Genomic DNA, 18,759 nt, shown 5'->3' on the forward strand with positions numbered 1-18,759 from the left:
TGGTGAGTACCCTAATCCGAGCATTATGTTTTCTAATTCTTGTGTGCATCTTCTATTGCCGTTATGGAGGTTAATATTAAAATCACCCATTACATGTACATTTAACTTTGGGAGTTTACCCATAATTACTTGTAGCTCAGCGAGAAACTGGTCAATGTCTCCACTAGGGGGTCTATAGATTACTCCTACGTTTATAGTTTTAGATTCTTGATGAATAGTCACAAAGAGGCTTTCTAAATTACTGGTGACGTTTGATACATCTACATTAACGACTGCATTAAAAGCACTGTGAACATAAACTGCAACGCCCGTTCCTTTCGATTTGTTATGCATTGTAGTCTGGTAGAAACTATTGAATCCATTAATAGGGTAAACGGAACTCTCTTCTGGGCTAATATTGGTTTCGGCAAGGCCTATGATAGGGAAATTGTGTTTGAGGCACTCTAATTCAGATATGAGATGGTCGAAGTTGCTTTTATTGCCGTCGATATTCAGGAAGAAAGAGCCACCATTTTTATGAAGATCGGCACTAAGTTCGTTATTAAATTTGTTGGTGGAGTAAGGCTTACAATATTCTAGAACTTGTGACATTTTCAGAATCAAGGGGTCGTTGTTATTGTTATCCGACTTACTAATCATATCTTTAAACGGGTTGTACTGTTTAAGGATTAGCGCTTTGCACTGACTACAAAAGTAATTTGAGTTGATCACGGTTGCTTCAGAGTTTTTGAAACATTTTTCATGTATAATGCAATTACATTTAAAACATTCAACAAATTTTTGACCTAAACATAAGCTCTTAAGGCAGTGACTGCATTTTTCCTTATTTGAGAAAGTTACCATACCTGGTAACTGTACCCGCCTCCTCCTCTGGCAACTGAACTGAAGGGTCTCCCGTCAACTCTGCTAGTCGGTCCTCTTCGTTTATCAACTCCTCGGTGGAGCCTGGAAAATATGGTTTGTTTAATTAGGCCAGCAAGGACCCTAGCACCTAGTTCGTTAAGGTGAAGCGAGCAATGGAAAGAAAGCTAAGTTGTAAGTAATGAAAAATAATAAACGGGGTCGAAATAATTTCAGTTTTTTTGGGCAGCTGACTTAAAAGATATTTGGACTCTAAACACTTTTAAATTGCAGTGATATTTTTGTATTGGAGTATTACCCGTGAAAGTTTGTTTCATTTGTTTTGTGTGCTCTTTTCTGCAGCCTATTTTGCTGTTCTTGTGATAGAGACTTCTGGGTTATCAGTAGTTGTATTCAAATCGCAAAAGATTGAAATAGTTTTTATTTAGAGCTTTCACCACAGTAATCACAGAAATCATCCCAGGTGATCATTCCAGCATACAAAAGGCTGAAAGTGTAACAAGGCTTTCACTGTAGCACAACAAAAATGTCACAACAGTTTACCATCAGTGTCACAAGACTGTAGCTGTAATGTGACCATTATATGTTAGTACTACTTCAATTTAATCGTTCAGAGAAGACTGGAGATTCGAATTCTTTTTGCGACTTGTGCACAAGTACTAGAAAAACTCCAAATCTTTGCACCAGGGTATTTTATATTAATAGTGGAACTACAATTTTAAGATTTATCTTTGATGTTATGATGATGTTTATGTCAGAATATTGATTCGATTTGTTTGGAATGGTGGTGGATGAACACTTGGGGTTCTAATTTTGGCTGTTTCGATGTCTTTAATTAAAAATTTATGTTTCTGACCCTTTTAAATTAATTTTTGAATGTTAACGTTTTCAGTGTATCGTGTTATAATTGCCTCTACTCGCTTATTCTTCTGGATTCTGACACCCTTCACAATAACCAATATAAATAGGATCTTAATATTGTTGTTTATTTTCTGTATTTATACTAGGTCATTAAACTTCATTCTCATCAGGTGACATGGTTAATGTATATTCTACTGATCAAAACGAAAGGATGGAGCGTTTGGATCGGATAAGTAGCTTAGTTGGCAACTATTTGTTAAGAGGCTACAAGATGTTAGCTGATGAATGTGAGACGTGCCATACGGTTTTATTAGAGGTAATCTACATTAAAAAGAAACTAGACTACATTTTAGGATGCAATTATTTTAGTGATGCTTTTCATACAAAGTTACAACAAAATCTTCATGAATTTTTGTTTAACTGAGTAGTAGTACTCAATAAATGTAACTGATTTGCAGTTTTGTAATTAGTTTTTGTAGTTTTGTAATTAGTTTTTAAAAAACTAACTTATAAAATTCATTGCACGTTTGTTATGTTGTCATTGAATAACTTTTTATTCAGAACAGAAGAAAGGAAACATACTGTGTTGGCTGCCAAGAGGTTGACCTAGTACCGGACAATGAACAGCCAGTTGTACAGGCCCCAGCCACCACCACAGTTATCACTGATGTACCGGTGGGTACGACCAGAGAAGATCTATATGCCATGTTATCTCAACAAGCAGCAGAGAGGGAACAAAGAGAGCTGAGACGGACACCCTCACCTCCTCCCAGACTTGTTGCTGCTGCTCAAAGTTCTGTTACTCGTTCAGGTTGGAACATTAAACATGATGCATTATTACTTTTAAATTTGATGGAGAAATAGTTATTGTATATTTTTCCATGTAGTGCAATTATATTTCGTAGACATTAGTGATGATGTTATGTCATAATTTTTACTTACTTACTTACTTATTGTAACTTGTTGAGATTTGCCTTTTTTTATGCATGCAGTTAGATTTCTTGCTGTTGGGTTTTATCATGCAATTATATGCACAACACCTTTCATGTTTTGAGTAAGTCGAACATATTTGATAGTTGGGGACGAAGTGAGAGTGTCCACTTAGTGTAATAAAATAAATAAAATTTGTTTATTTATGTTATTAAACATATATTATTTTCAGGAACAAGAACAGAAGCAGTGCCCACTCAGGACAGCGATGCAGTTGACTTACGAATAATGCAGAGTATACGGACACTGTGCACTGCTATAGACAGCGCGGACCACAGTGGTTTAGCTAACAGCGCCCATTTGAAGGACTACTCAGAGGCCATATTAAACCTTAAGAATGCTCTGAAGTAATTGAGTTATCGAAATTGCTGAAATGATAGGAAATGATTTTATTTGATAATTTATATCTGTAAAAAATGATATTATTTTATAACTTAAATATTTTTGACAGATGGTAAATCGTATAACTTATGTGAAATTCGAGGAAGATCTGCGGATTTTAATTTTACCGTCCTCACCAGAGGATTCATGTTCATAATTTTCCATAATATCATTAATTAGTAAAATTTATACATACAGGTTGGCCCAGAAGTAACAGTCCACACGCACCCCTTGAATAACTCTTGAATTCCGTATCAGAAGTGTACAAACATTTCAGGGATAACATGGGTCAAGCTTATATAGTACAGACAGATCCGTCTGAAAAAATCGATCTACCGACACAAGAAGCTTTCTAAGGATTTTTGACGTTTTTGAGTCCCCTTAGGTGCCCCCTATGGCTGGCCACGTTTTCCAAACTTTTCCACGTGTCTTAAGGCCACTTTTTGCCACTTTTACCACTTTTTACCACCTTTCTTGTTTGTCGAATATCTTTAGTTTTGAACACTGTAAAAGCTTGCGGATTAATCGAGGGTGTTCATCTTATCAGGAGAAAAACTTTTGTAAAGGCAATTTTTACGTCAGACAATCAGTTAATTGGATAATTATCAAAATTAGCTAATATAATGATTTTTGGCTCAAAATGATCGGAATAGCTTAAAACACGGAGAAAAGTAGTTTTAAGAAAAACTTTGAAAAATTTCACTTATATTTTTTTCGAGACTTGGAAAAATTTCGAAAATTCAAGATATATGCTTTTCATAAACCTTCGTGAATTTTTAGTTTCAAGAATACTTAAATTACCAATATTTGTAGTTGAAGTTCAGTAAATCTTGGCAGATTTTAGTAAATTTCAGGAATTACTAAGTGGAAAGGTCTGAAACTGAAAAACGTTAACCATAAGATATTAGAGTTTCATAACTAATTACAGTACTACAGCCTTATCGATTTTCACAGAAACTGCACGTCAATGACCAATGGCACAGTCAAGATCGAACCGATAGCCTGCTGTACAGTTATCATTTTATGCGGTATATGAAACGCTGTGTTTAGGTGGCAAAAAGTGGCAAAAAGTGGCCTTAAGATATGTGGAAAAGTTTAGAAAACTTAGAAAACTTAGAAAACTTAAAAAACGTAAAAAATCCTTAGAAAGCTTCTTGTGACGGTAGATCGAATTTTCAGACGGATAATCTGTCTGTACTTAATAGAAGGTAGCCGGTCTAGTTCACGAAGTTGCAATAGTCCTTCTCCGTCCTGCGGAGGATTTTCCTGCTCTGGATCCTCTACAAAGACCACGAGTTGTTCCAAAGACTGCACAGTTGGTCGGCAAATATATTTCGTTATTTTTATATACATAATAACATCATCTTTTTATTCATGTAATTATCACCATTTCATATGTATATTCTAACACGGTTTTAGAATTTGTAACTTAAGACATTGATTACAATTTACAAATGGAGATTATATGCGTGTCAAAAGAAAGAAATGACAAACTAAACCACCAGGCAACTTAAGAAACATCTATCACAAAAAAAGAGTATAATCAATATAAATTAAAATTTTTTAATACTGATATCATGATATAAATAATTATATAATACATAGTTAATATTTCAGATTGGGAGGGATGGGGTGGATGGAGCACATGTGAATGTGCGGAAGCAAATTCAGTAGAAGGTATTCGGACTAGATCACGACATTGCCCCAATCCCTATCCCTCCACCGGGGAAAGTCCCTGCCCTGGTGACTCTAAACAGACCGAGGGTTGTACCCTAACCGCCGAGGACTGTACAGTTGGTGGGTAAAAATCTTGTTATATTTACTAGTAAATAAAGGGTAATGCTTTTATGCCACCGTGGTTATTGTGAAAAAATATAATGATTGTCTGGCACTATGCCGCCATAGTGCAAGACAGTGCCGCCATAGTGCCATCAGGATCCGGATGTATGACCGGATGTATGACCGTATGTAGGACCGTATGTAGGACTGTATGTAGGATGTATGACCGTATGTATGACCGTATCAGGATCCAGATGTATGACCGTATATATATATTATATATATATAATAATATATAATATTATTTAATGAACAAAATTCACATTTTTAAAGATTGGGCGGAGTGGGGTCCTTGGAGCACATGTCTCTGCGAGGAAGCAAATTCATCAGAAGGTACACGGTCCAGATCCCGAACTTGCCCGAATCCCTATCCGTCCACCGGGGAAAGTCCCTGTCCTGGAGATTCTAATCGGACCGAGGGTTGTACTAAGAATTGCACTTTTGGTGGGCAAAAATCTTTTTATTTATACCTTCCACTTTCTAGATATTAATATCATCTTTATCATTTATTACATCATGTATAATTATAATCTTAATGATATAATTTAATTTTCATTTTCAGAATATACAATTGATAACATTGACCGATATTGCCCTGTTTAAAAAGAGACTAAAGACTCATCTCTTTGACACAAACCATACTTCATAAAATGCTAAGTTCTTATGTACATGTTCATGAGTCACTTTAGATGGCTTGAACTGAATCTTTGGATTGTGAGTTCTTTTTGGCTATAAAGCGTTGTATAAATTTCTAGTTATTATTATTATATCGGGTCTCAATAAGAGGTCTCGACTGCCTAGGCATCAAACCTTGGCAATCGGTAATTTTCCTCAGTTCCTCTGGCCCGGAGTCAGCTGACCCTAGGGACCAGAGGATAAAGACGTAGAGACTGTGTGTATCTACAAAAGTGGATGTTTTTACAAGAGACAGGGCTTGCAATGCAAGGGAAGAAAAATGGGCAAAACAATCATAAAGTGTATATTATATGAATTAACAAATAGAAATTCAAACAATCCTACACTACAAAAAATGTTTATTACATAATTATAATATGTTGTATCAACAAGAAACAGGGCTTGCAGGGCAAGAGATGGGAGTTGGGACACATAAGAGCTGGCCACAGAATGTATTATTATTATTATTATTATTATGATTTAAGTCATTTCTTGGTAGCAGTTGATGACAAATAGAAGAAGAAAAACTAACCAACCAAACCACCTTTTTTTTCAGCCGACTGTCTAACACTGAATCCAGCATGGAATATGACTAATATGTCGATAGATACTGACCTACCCATCGAGAACGGGATGGAAATGGCTCTTAGTTGCCCGTCCCCCTACTTCCTGTCCGGAACGGGCGGAAGTAACGTATCAACTTGTCAGAACGGAATTTTGACAGCCATAGATATACCTGCTTGCCTTAGAAGTAAGTTAAATCCAATATTTGGGATTCTTTTTAACGTCTTTCTAGTATCTTTATCAGGCTAAGACGTCCGAATTGCTGCGGCCAAAAAAGTGTGTTTAAATTTAATTTTAAATTTTCTAACAATCATCATGTGATCAGTACCATATTGGAGTGGCTGGTACCAGAGTGAGGATGGAATAACAGACGCCCCACGAAATAAGAGCCTATGTACGAACCTCACTTTCAATGATGGTGATAGGAAGACTTACTACAGTTGTGCTTACCTTCTAAGTAGAATCTGTTACCACGAGGTTAAGGAGAGGTCTTGCATTGGTCCTGCTGAAAAAGTAGAGAAGTGTTATGAATGGATTTGTACAAATTCAGGTTTTACTCATGGTTATGGTGCAATTGTTCTGGTCTTGATTGTGAAGTTTTTTGTACAGTAATATTATACTATAAGTAGTAGTAGTAAACCCGCGATAGGGTGGCATGTGCCTCGATAAAAATATTACACACATTTATTATTATATCAATTTATCATTAAATAATTCAACAATATCAATACCCCGATTAGTATTTCAATTTAGATTCAGATTTTTATAATTATAATAATAATATTAATATAATCTTTTACTTCTTTAAAGCTCTTCTAAAAACGTACCTTTTTAAACAGTCCCTAGATGAACTTGAAAAACTTTATCGATAGCTATTTTTGTCTTATCTGGTGATAGATCTTTGCATAATATGTTTAAGTACCATTTTCTAGCTTAAGTATTGACAATACATTTTCAAGCATTAGTTACTTTTCTTAACTTAGTATTCTTGTTATTTTCTTGGATGACTAGTTTAAACACTGAGTATAAGTTTTATCTTAAAAGCGGTTTTATTAAATTTCAATTTATTATTATTATTCTTTAGATTTTGTTCGGCTATCTTATAGCCTGTTCGGCTTTTTAGGGCCAGCATCATGTAAACTAAGTGTAACTATATTTATTTCCACCTATTACTTCATTTGAATAACATTTTAATCTGTCTTGACTGTACTGATCGTTGCAGAAAGATCTATATTTTAGAATATTATACAGTATATTATCTTTACAGTATATAGTAATACATATTATGAAATCCCTGGTATAACTGTTATAATATTTTTATTAGTTTTTAATTCCCGAGTGTTCTAAGAATACTTAATATTGTAGAAAGGTTTGTTTATAATATAGTAGTGTGAATGATTTTATTGAATATATAGATTATATAGTGCGAATTTTTAGTTACTGTGAATGTTTATTGTTTATTTAGTGATTATTTACCCTATTTATTATAATGATCTTTTACTTCTTTAGATTTTGTTCAACTATCATATAGTCCATTCGGCTCTTATATATAGCCAGGATAATGTAAACTAAGTGTAATTTTATTTATTTCCACCTGTTACTTCGTTTGAATAACATTTTAATCTGTTTTTAACCCTTAAGTGTACTGATCGTTGCAGAAAGATCTATATTTTAGAATATTATACAGTATATTATATTTACAGTATTATATAATAGTAATACATATTATGAAATCCAGTATAACTGTTATAATATTTTTATTAGTTTTTAAATCCCGAGTGTTCTAAGAATACTTAATATTGTAGAAAGGTTTGTTTATAGAATTATAGTAGTGTGAATGATTTTATTGATTATATAGAATTGATTTTATTGATTATATAGAATTATATATTGTTTATACAGTGCGGATGTTTTTATTGTTTATATACCTTTAAAGAACGAAAAATTTAGCTTTCCATAAATTTAGTCAAACTTTTGACTAAAATTGTTTTACACCAAATTTCGGCGACTAATTTTGAAGTAGACCAAAATTTTAGTAGAGCATATTATATGAATTAAATTTTATTGAGCTTACATTCTTTATCATATGTTTATGATAAACAGTTAGATATCGCTAACTGTGTACAGGTCCCTACTGCATGTAATAAGAAATTGTATGCTTATGATATGTAACTAATGTATGTAATGTTGGATCGCCGTTGGAATGTTCCCAGTACGGGAATATTCATCCTTACCAAAATACGCGCGTATGGTGTAAGTTACAGGACCACAAGGTTGATAATTTGTTCACGTGACCGTTTAGCGCGGTGTGCACGTGGGCCCATGGGAAATTTCTGATACATGTGTTCCGTTGTCTGTACTTAGTTCACTATGAAGTAGGACTTTATATGCGAAATTTTTAAAAAATAGCTTAATAATGGAAAAATCAAATAAATGTAATGGAAAATGGTCTCGAAAAGTCAAAAAATTCGACTAAAATAGTTTTACTAGACTAAAAATTTGCGAAATTTGTGTCCAAAATTATGGTAACCAACCGAAAGAAAAATATTTATGCTGCTTGGCAATATAAGTTAAGCTACTTCACCGATATAATACCTGGCCCGAATCTCTTTAGACTCCTTACTCCATTGAATTGTTTGGCCATATTATGTTGACATTACAATCCGCGAAAATTTAAGCCGCGGAAATAATTAAACTTTAGATAACCACGAAAATAAGTGCCTATGATTTATAATAAGCTACATCATTTTGCGTTCGTCACAGCTATGTCCGAATGAAGGTAATATAATAATCCCTCACAGCTATGTCCGAATGAAGGTAATATAATAATCCCTCACAGCTATGTCCCAATGAAATAATCCCTCACAGCTATGTCCCAATGAAATAATCCCTCACAGCTATGTCCGAATGAAGGTAATATAATAGTCCCTTACAGCTATGTCCAAATGAAATAATCCCTCACAGCTATGTCCGAATGAAATAATCCCTCACAGCTATATCCGAATGAAGGTAATATAATAATCCCTCACAGCTATGTCCGAATTAAATAATCCCTCACAGCTATGTCCGAATGAAGGTAATATAATAATCCCTCACAGGTATGTCCCAATGAAATAATCCCTCACAGCTATGTCCCAATGAAATAATCCCTCACAGCTATGTCCGAATGAAGGTAATATAATAATCCCTCACAGCTATGTCCGAATGAAATAATCCCTCACAGCTATGTCCGAATGAAGCTATGTCCGAATGAAGGTAATATACTAATCCCTCACAGCTATGTCCGAATGAAGCTATGTCCGAATGAAGGTAATATAATAATCCCTCACAGCTATTTCCGAATGAAGCTATGTCCGAATGAAGGTAATATAATAATCCCTCACAGCTATGTCCGAATGAAGCTATGTCCGAATGAAGGTAATATAATAATCCCTCACGGCTATGTCCGAATGAAGCTATGTCCGAATGAAGGTAATATAATAATCCCTCACAGCTATGTCCGAATGAAGCTATGTCCGAATGAAGGTAATATAATAATCCATCACAGCTATGTCCGAATGAAATAATCCCTCACAGCTCTGTCCGAATGAAGGTAATATACTAATCCCTCACAGCAATGTCCGAATGAAATAATCCCTCACAGCTCTGTCCGAATGAAGCTATGTCCGAATGAAGGTAATATACTAATCCCTCACAGCTATATCCGAATGAAATAATCCCTCACAGCTATGTCCGAATATACTAATCCCTCACAGCTATGTCCGAATGAAGCTATGTCCGAATGAAGGTAATATAATAATCCCTCACAGCTATGTCCGAATGAAGCTATGTCCGAATGAAGGTAATATAATAATCCCTCACAGCTATGTCCGAATGAAGCTATGTCCGAATGAAGGTAATATAATAATCCCTCACAGCTATGTCCGAATGAAGCTATGTCCGAATGAAGGTAATATAATAATCCCTCACAGCTATGTCCGAATGAAGCTATGTCCGAATGAAGGTAAACAACAAGGAACTAGCCTACCTCCTGCAAACAACAGATCCCGTCCTCTCTGAGTGGTTCTACCTCAGTGTTTACGACTTTGCAGCGGAGAGGAAACCCTCTGATTGTGATCAATATGTGAGAAGATGGGTGCTGTTGGTAAATAATGTGGTGTTGACGTCTAAGAATGAACGAGGTTAGAACGGCATTTTTGTTGTAAATATTTTCGGTTGATTTTTGCTGACCTAATGATTTTATAGTACCGTGTTGAATTTGAGATATTATAAGAAACTTTTATTTTCTACTTTCTAAGCTGGTCTGATCCATCTTTTTTACTTGAGACACAGCTTTTTAGAATAAACTTAAATTACTCAACAGGATCGTTAGAAACCGTATTGCTGCTTGAGAATTTTACTGTGGACATTTGTCAGTCGAAAGCACATGGGTTCGGTATCAAACTGGACTTTCAAAACTCAGGTACTTTTACCTTTTTTTAGTGATTGAAAGAAACAACATTGTCAATAATGTTTGCGCAATCGAGGCCATAGGTCTTTGACATTATCAGAGCGAATATATTCACTGCTCAACTTAGAGATTATCCAAGCAACCGCTTTAAAACACACAAAAATGAACCGAAACTGGTATTTTTGACTAAATGTAATATGTTCAAACTAATTTATTAAAATAGAATTTTCAAGAACTTGCTGTGCTCTAAGTGGAAATTTAAAAGAAAAGATCCCATTGTTAAAGTACTGATATATACGACGTCATGACGTCATTACACACGTCATGACGTCATTACACTTTCTCCTTAACATCGTCTGATCACCCAAACCTATAAACAACAGGTCTAATCTTAACATTTCCACCGTGAAAGGTGCCCCTCTTTAAGAGATTCCCCGGATTCGCGGCTGCTTCCCCATTCTTATAGAAACATTGAGCTCCCCAAGACCAGAACCGTTCTGTTCCATCTCGGAAGGGTCTACCGAGGCATGATACAGGACAGTCACTGTAGGTCCTGTCCCCCTCAATCACATCAAATGTAAAGTGTATTTTGTCAACTAGCATGATCAGTGATTCCCTGTGAAAATGTATCTCATCAGGGTAGAGGCTAGGATCTATAACCAGTTGAATGTTAAAGGAATCATCTAACTTTCCTGTCGCTGCAGTAACTTGCAGTATAAACCCACAATCCCCTTCTCTGCTGCAATCTGTTCTAGAGTCCTGTTTGAATTTAAACTTAATGTCGTGATTTCTTGCAAATAGTTCTTCTGGCGTATATTCACGGGTTGATGGTATACGATTGGAGCAGTTATCAGACACCAAATTGGCATTATTTCGTACATTATAGATGTAAATCCACCTAAGAATGACGGAGTTTTCTTTTCTATATATTTTAATTCCACGGGTTTCCATCCTTTGCCCTGCATAATTATAGCGAATTTCTCAACCGAGTCGTTACTGGCGAAATCGACTGGTGAATCTGTTTCGTGTCCTTTCTCAAATTTCCAGTTATAAAGAACGTCATAGAAAATATAGCTGTTTTTCACCAGTTGGGAATTTATCAAAAAAGCTGCGAGTTCGTCATAATCGTTAACGTTATTTAAATGCTGGAAATCGTGAAACAAGTTTGGCAAAGCTGCGTAGGACATGGCATCCTTCATTTCCTTTAGTGCTTTATTATATTGTTGCATTGCTCTCATGATGACCTTGCAATCCTCACTTGATAGAGTATCAACTTCCTCAAGCTTTTCAAACAGTCTTTGATAGATGTGTTCGTGAGCAGAAGAACAGGGTTTGTAGTTCAATCTCTCTAGTATGTATCTGCAGTTCTGATCAAGTGTACATCCGTTCCTTTCCAAGTTGTTAAATAGAGCTTCCACGAGAATGTGCTCCTGTTTCACAGTAATTTCCATTATCACATCAAGATTGGTTGTAGAACAAGATGAGATATCGTTGAGGTAGTTGGTTGCAAAATCCTGTATGCAAGTTGCCAACGATGTACATTTCTTGATTGTGAGATCAATAAATCTTCTACTTTTCAATTTGTCTAGAATGTACATGGCCTCGTCAAACAAGAAAAACAGATCGTCAAAGTTATCTTTATCCTTTTTAACGGACTCTGTCAATTCCCTGAAGTATTCAAAGCAACGTTCAATTAACCAGTTTACCTCAAAAACGTGAACTATTTTGTTCAGATCCCGGAAATTTAGTTTAGATACATTCTTTAAAACACCAGAATACGAGGCTTCTAGGAAACACTGTAGTGCACTCTTGGAGAACTCTTCAACTGTTATTTCTGTTTGAAAAAGCTCTATTGTGAGTCTCTTTATAACGGGACTATTTAAGGACATAATTGCTGAGTTGGCAAGAAGTACCTCATCGTGCAGAACAAACTTCAGGTTGCCATGGGAGGGGGAACCGAGATATTCCAACCCAAAGTTTATGGGTACTTGAAGATTCGGAATTTTCGAAGCCATCACGTCCTCTCGATATCTTCTTCAAAGTGGTTTAATAACAGATAACGCTATTTGCTGGGAGGCGATTGTTAGCGTTCACAGAACCGAATACTGATAATTATTATATATGACACCGGCTGTTAACAAATTGGTTTTATTTAACAAAATCCAGACGTAAAACTCAAAGTTGAAACGAATAACAGAACTCACAACATTCCGAATATATATCGCTAGACTCTTAACACGCTACTTACATCAATGTCATGTGCCCTCATGAAGTTATTTTACACTTACCGTTAATGAGAGGATTGTATTTCAACTTAATGTTGTGCAATTGTGAAAAGAACTTTTTTCTTAAAATATATAACCTACCTGGGAATATGATTAATTTCCATTTTCCATCCGATTTACTGATTATGTGATTGTGAAACAAGGTCTATCGCGATGAGTACACGTCTTGCACTCGTTACACCTTTTAGGTTTAAAGTCTGACTAGCCTCAAATTTAAATGTTCACCATTTATTTTCCTAGAAACAAAAATGGATACTTCCCTCTTGCACTTTAAATTAAGCGATCCCAAGTCATGCCAATAGCCTCATCCAACTTCATACTCGGATAAGACTACTCCTGAGCCCTTTCAAAGTGATTGGTAATAAGTGCAATAATTAATAAAGATAATAATACAAGTAACAAGTTATTTGTCTAAGTTATTAAATTAAGTAATCTAATTAATTTAAGTACTTAATTAAATTGCTAAATTAAGTAATCTAATTAATCTAAGTACTTAATTATAATTTAATAAATAATGACTAATTGTACTCAGAGTATCACCTATACTGTTCGTCTAAAGAGGTGGCAGAGAGATGGAAACTAGCGATTACGGACTGTGGTTACATGTCGTTACACAGAAAATGGAAAGATCTGCAGGTTAATAAAATCATTAGATTTAATTAATTTATGCAGTTATTGAACAAATACCATTTGAATCATTACATTTATTATTACATATTAATATCGATTGGGAACATTTTTATCGACATAGATTTTTAACAGTAAAGTGAGATAAGTAAATCATATCAAATCGAGTATCTTTTTTTTTCTTTTATAATTTAAGTTAGTTAAACAAAAAATAAGTTTTTTTGGTGTGTAGAGAAGCTTACATAATTATAAATAAGACTCTTATTCTCCCCTCAGGTAGAATACAACACTTTACTTGCTCAACAAAACAGGATATCAAAATGTTTCGGAACTGAAGAGTACCTCCTCCCTACTGATAACACACGAGAGGTTAAATTATTTGTTAGATTTATTTATTTATTTATCAAATTATTGTTATTAAATACTTTTCAAATTTTGCAGAGTACAGCAATAAATGATCATAAAATAGAGCCGTTCGAAAATATTGCCCCAGCTGTAGAATATGATGGGCACCCAAACACGGTAACACATAGTGAACTATGTCCGCAATTACTTGGACCCCTTGGCCCTTCATCGAATATAATCTGAATCCAAAACTTTGTGAACAATTATTTCAATTTAATATATCACACAAATCAATGGCAAAGAATTATTTTTTTATCTACGGTAAAAAAAATTTAAACTATCAGATTTTCCAAGTATTTATATCGAGAATATTCCTCCGGGAACTCCTATAAAGGATATAAATTATAACTTCAAGGAAGGAGGGATCTGATAATAAACTCACTATCCATTCCCCACCAGGTAGTAGTATCCTGTGAACTCCCAGTGAACTCACCCACCCAGAACACCTTCGCTTCAGTCTACATCAAACAACACGAGAAGTGGATCCTGTGGTACCAGACAGAGAGCGCTGACCACACCTACAATCCTCACTACACCAAAACATTCCTCTTTGAAGTGGACGATAAGAATGTCAGGGATGAGTCTTGTTTGAAGTTCTGTATTAATAATATGACGACAGGAACGGTGATGGGGTATGTTGTGACTGATATCCTGACTATTCAGTCGGCGAAGGATTCTAAACTTGTGTCTCCTCTGCGTGATGATGCGGGTAAGACTTTTTCCTGAACTCTTTATCCGTGTCGAAATCGTTGGGGAAATAATGTGGCATTTTTTATATGACATATTAAAGGTCATATCAACCGTTTGCGTTGATATGACCTATAATATGTCATCATTTCATGAAAAACGGTACATATCTTTGATTTACTGTGCGTTCATGCGGAAACTTAACTTACGAATTGGTCCTGAAATAATACCGGATCAGCACTAACGCATTTAAATTGATTTATAAAAATGCAGACTATCCAGCTAAACGTAGAAAATCTAAGAAAAAGTCGAAAGGTAAAGTTAAAAACAGATCCCTGATAATTTATATCGTTAATTATATAGTTATATAATCCTTCTAAATCAATTGTCAGATTTCTTTCGCACATTGATTGTGTGGTTCCTTTTTGTTTTTTGATCTTTCTGGAACAAGGTATGCAGTTCTGAACTACCTTCCTTGAAATCGTAGTTTTTCCGGATTCCTTTTCCCTAATCATAATATTATGTGAAAAACTAAGAATGGTCCCACCGGGCAGTGTTTTTAAACGTTGCAGTAAGTCATGAAGTAAGTCATCAAATACAAGGTTCAGGAAGTTTTTGGGTTCAACGCCGTGTGTGTACTGATTTCCTCCCTTCCCATTTTTCACTGTCATTTGCTTACTCTTACAACTGTGTTTCTTGGCTACATCTGAAGAACTCTAGATACGTTGGTTTTGGCAGTCTTCTGAACAAACTACAAAGCTCATCTGATGGTGATAAATCCTTTTTAGCTCATTCTAATTTCTCGTTCAGTTTACATCTCTTTTTTTACTCTCTGTTTCAGTCAAATTTACTAAACATTTTACATAATTAGCTAGAGGTCCCTCTGAGACTGTATCGATTCTGTCCTACAGTTGAACTTATCGTCAGAGATGTAAGAAATACTGAACGGTAGAACTTTTCCATCCATATCTAATTATCGACCAATGTAGCATTTCTACAGAGAAATCAGGTCACATACAGTCAGGTCACATACAGTCAGATCACATTAGAAGAAAATACTACAATATAATCAAGGTACGATGTTGGATACCTGAGTTCTATATCTTTCGATAGCAACTCCATCTATGTATCTGCTTAGCTTCCATCACTGATCCTGGTACTTGAGATTCCAGGTGTGGCTTTAAACAATGTTTTAAGGGCCCAACACTCAGCTCACTCAGTTGATGGTAGAACAGTGGGTCTTTGTGCGATTACATTACATACACAAATAATCAACTAAACAGTGACTAATATTCTATTAACAGTGATTAAGAGCACTTAAAAGAAGCAACACGTAACAAAAGTGATAAATACCACAACCCTGACCCACATTCCATTTCAGGTAACGACAACGTGGGGATGATAACGCTAGAACTGTCCACCTCGTACCACAACAAACTACCCACCTCCCACAAGTCCCTCCAACATATGGTCAGCAGTGTAGACTCTATCAAACTGGACTCTCATCGGGGCTTCATGTTCCAAACTAACCACGATAAGATCCACGTGTCGGAGCAATGCTGGGATCACCAGGCGTCCATATCATTTCCTGTGGCTTACATTGAGTTTTTGTTGAGTAAGAAGGAAACTATTATTAGTTCGTATGAGGAGTTTACGAGTTTGGATCCTATATATGATCCGATGGTAGCGCAAATGATAAACCATCATGAAACTTCTCTCCTCAGTTTGATCAGGGCTAAAAGATTCTTGTCCAACTACGATGGGGCTCTCTTCAGAAAGAGTACCCAGAAAAAAGAGAGTGAGTGGCAGTACTGTCCCATTAATCTAGCCGTGTACGCGCTGGGAGTTTGTGATATTGAGGAATGTGAAACTAATTATTTTACTGTGACGGTAGGGGCGTTCGCTTCCCACGGACTCGGGTACAAGCAATCATTACAGTCGTCTCTGGTAGCAGCTAGTAAGAATAACATCTATTCTGTGAGACATGATAGGGTTATGAACAATATTAACACTCTGTGTGAGATATGGAGTGATATTGAGAAGTACAAGCAGATCCTCATTGATTATATTGCTCTGGAACATTCTGATTTGTACGATTTAGCGGTTAGTTTAACCACTAAAATATCCGATCTGACTGAGTTTTGTAAAACTGGAGATGTTTTGATGGGGGTTCAGATGAAGGAGCAAGCCGAGGCGACTGCTAGTTACTGCAGGCTGCGTGACAGACAGTGGTCAGTACCAGAAACTGACTACGTTTGGGATGGTGAAAAATACCGTGTAAAATCAGTCAATTCCAGGACAAACTCGCTGTCGAATCGAAGCGAAAAGCAAGAATCTGAAACTGACATCACCATGGCGATCACTAATTTTATCTTAGCTGTGGAGAAGAAGAGTAAAACTATCGGCAGAGACTTGTTAAAAATGTTGGCATCGTTGGAACCCGTGGTGACCCAATCTAGACAGGGGCTCATGTTCACCTTACTTTTAGAGGAGAACAAAATCTTCAACTCATTTTTCACTGCAACTCCTGAGATAGAAATGAGAATGAACCAATGTTTTAGCCAGGGGTTAACAGTGATTTACACAACATTCAACATTGCACTGCTAGACGCTTACACTAGGGAGGATCAAGCATTCTTCAAGATCCTGGATAATATCGGTTATCTAGTGCAATTCCAGTGCTTACTCAGTACCCACGGCATGGAACTGACAATGTTGGAGGACCACTGGATCACAATTAACAACTTATCCCACTGTAACTTCATCCTTACTTCAGATAAATTAGGAGAGTTTACACTGAGTGGCCTCTCTTATAAAGTCACAATAACCATGGGAGTGGGGAGTGATATCTGGGACATGTTACCGCCCGGTTTAAAGAACAGGAAACCTATCCCCATCAGCACGGTGTTGTTCACCAAGGGGGTGAACGAGCAGCAGATGTTGTCCGAACGAGTGGGCACTAACACTATGGAACACACAATTAACATAGACGGGTTATGTAAGTTGGAGGTGTACTTCATGATGTATAAAGAGTATGTAACACAAAACAATGTGGCTGGGGATATCCAGAAGTTAGACTCGCTCATATCCCCAATATGTAAGCACGCTCGTGCCCACATCTACAAAGACATCAAGTTGTTGTCAATGGTTGATGAAGCAGTGCGGCTCATGTCCGGCTCACGTGTTACGTCCTGTAAATCTGCTAAAGACAGGACGGGCATGTCGGTCACGTACGAGTCGGTCAGCGTGCTGTCCCGGGAACACAGCCTGGTGGCTAGTGGTTTTAATAATGCGCTGGCCGCTCTGCGTAGTCATGGAGTACGCCCGCTTAATTGTAAGAAGAATACAGGGTCTGGGAAATACGCTTTTAATGCCTTCCAGATGAAGATCTTACCAAAGGAGTATAGGCCACCTATTGGAACTTACGGTGGTAAGATAACGTAGTGGTATGTGGTTTTAGTTGGTATTTAAGTGATGGTTGTGTGACCAATAAGTGAGTGACTTACAAGTGACTTATCAGTGACCAATAAGTTACTTTTATGAGATTAGATCTTGGAATTTAAAGATGTCAATTTTTATCCACTACCCTTTGTTTATTCTCACATTTTATAATTTTTCGAATTAACTTTAGCGCTTTGTTTAGTGCACTGATAGATTTATCTGTTTTTGATTAACTTTTACTTTGATTTAATTACTGTTAGAAAAATTACCTACACGATTTTTGTCTGTTGTTGTATTATGTTACTGTAAATTTTATCTGTAAATATTCATTCCATGTTCTAATTTTAAAGCTTTAGTATGTTCAGCTTATTTGTGGTGTTATTTTTGTGGTATTACTCACTGGCAAGTGCCCAACAAAAGATCCTGTGATCATATTTATGGCGAACACATCTGAATATACAGAAGTTAACCTACTATTTGTAAAAGTTCAGCGTACTCCTTGTTTATAATAATACACTTTTGCTTAAAATAATGTTACACTTTTAATAATACACTTTTCCTTCTACTCAAACTCATGATATTAGTCTTAACTGAACAAATCATGGGTACAAATAACTCAGAAATAATAACTCGAAACTGTCAATAATTTTGAAGTTCAATTTCAAAAAAAAGTGTGCTTAATTGGTTGATTTC

At 35.9% G+C, this 18,759-nt stretch overlaps 3 protein-coding genes across 3 annotated transcripts; all 3 read left to right on the top strand.

Annotated features, from left to right (window-relative positions):
- The first annotated feature begins 1,896 nt into the window (after positions 1-1,896).
- LOC134819969 (uncharacterized) lies at positions 1,897-3,135 on the top strand. Its single transcript, XM_063830134.1, has 3 exons — positions 1,897-2,038; positions 2,284-2,533; positions 2,885-3,135. Exons 1-3 carry the CDS (start codon positions 1,898-1,900, stop codon positions 3,061-3,063), a joined length of 570 nt encoding a protein of 189 aa, XP_063686204.1. The 5' UTR covers position 1,897; the 3' UTR covers positions 3,064-3,135.
- Positions 3,136-4,116: 981 nt separating this feature from the next.
- Positions 4,117-7,366, top strand: LOC134820157 (coadhesin-like). Its single transcript, XM_063830379.1, has 6 exons — positions 4,117-4,121; positions 4,273-4,412; positions 4,711-4,890; positions 5,206-5,376; positions 6,164-6,358; positions 6,497-7,366. The coding sequence occupies exons 1-6, from the start codon at positions 4,117-4,119 to the stop codon at positions 6,781-6,783; spliced, it is 978 nt and encodes a 325-aa protein (XP_063686449.1). The 3' UTR covers positions 6,784-7,366.
- Positions 7,367-10,032: 2,666 nt separating this feature from the next.
- Positions 10,033-18,631, top strand: LOC134820080 (type II inositol 3,4-bisphosphate 4-phosphatase-like). The gene is made up of 6 exons (XM_063830302.1): positions 10,033-10,352; positions 10,535-10,633; positions 13,439-13,542; positions 13,810-13,902; positions 14,338-14,647; positions 16,007-18,631. Exons 1-6 carry the CDS (start codon positions 10,169-10,171, stop codon positions 18,067-18,069), a joined length of 2,853 nt encoding a protein of 950 aa, XP_063686372.1. The 5' UTR covers positions 10,033-10,168; the 3' UTR covers positions 18,070-18,631.
- Positions 18,632-18,759: the final 128 nt, after the last annotated feature.

Source organism: Bolinopsis microptera, chromosome 8, assembly GCF_026151205.1.
Source record: "Bolinopsis microptera isolate Bmic1 chromosome 8, MBARI_Bmic_1.0, whole genome shotgun sequence".
In the NCBI taxonomy this organism is placed as follows: Eukaryota; Metazoa; Ctenophora; class Tentaculata; order Lobata; family Bolinopsidae; genus Bolinopsis; species Bolinopsis microptera.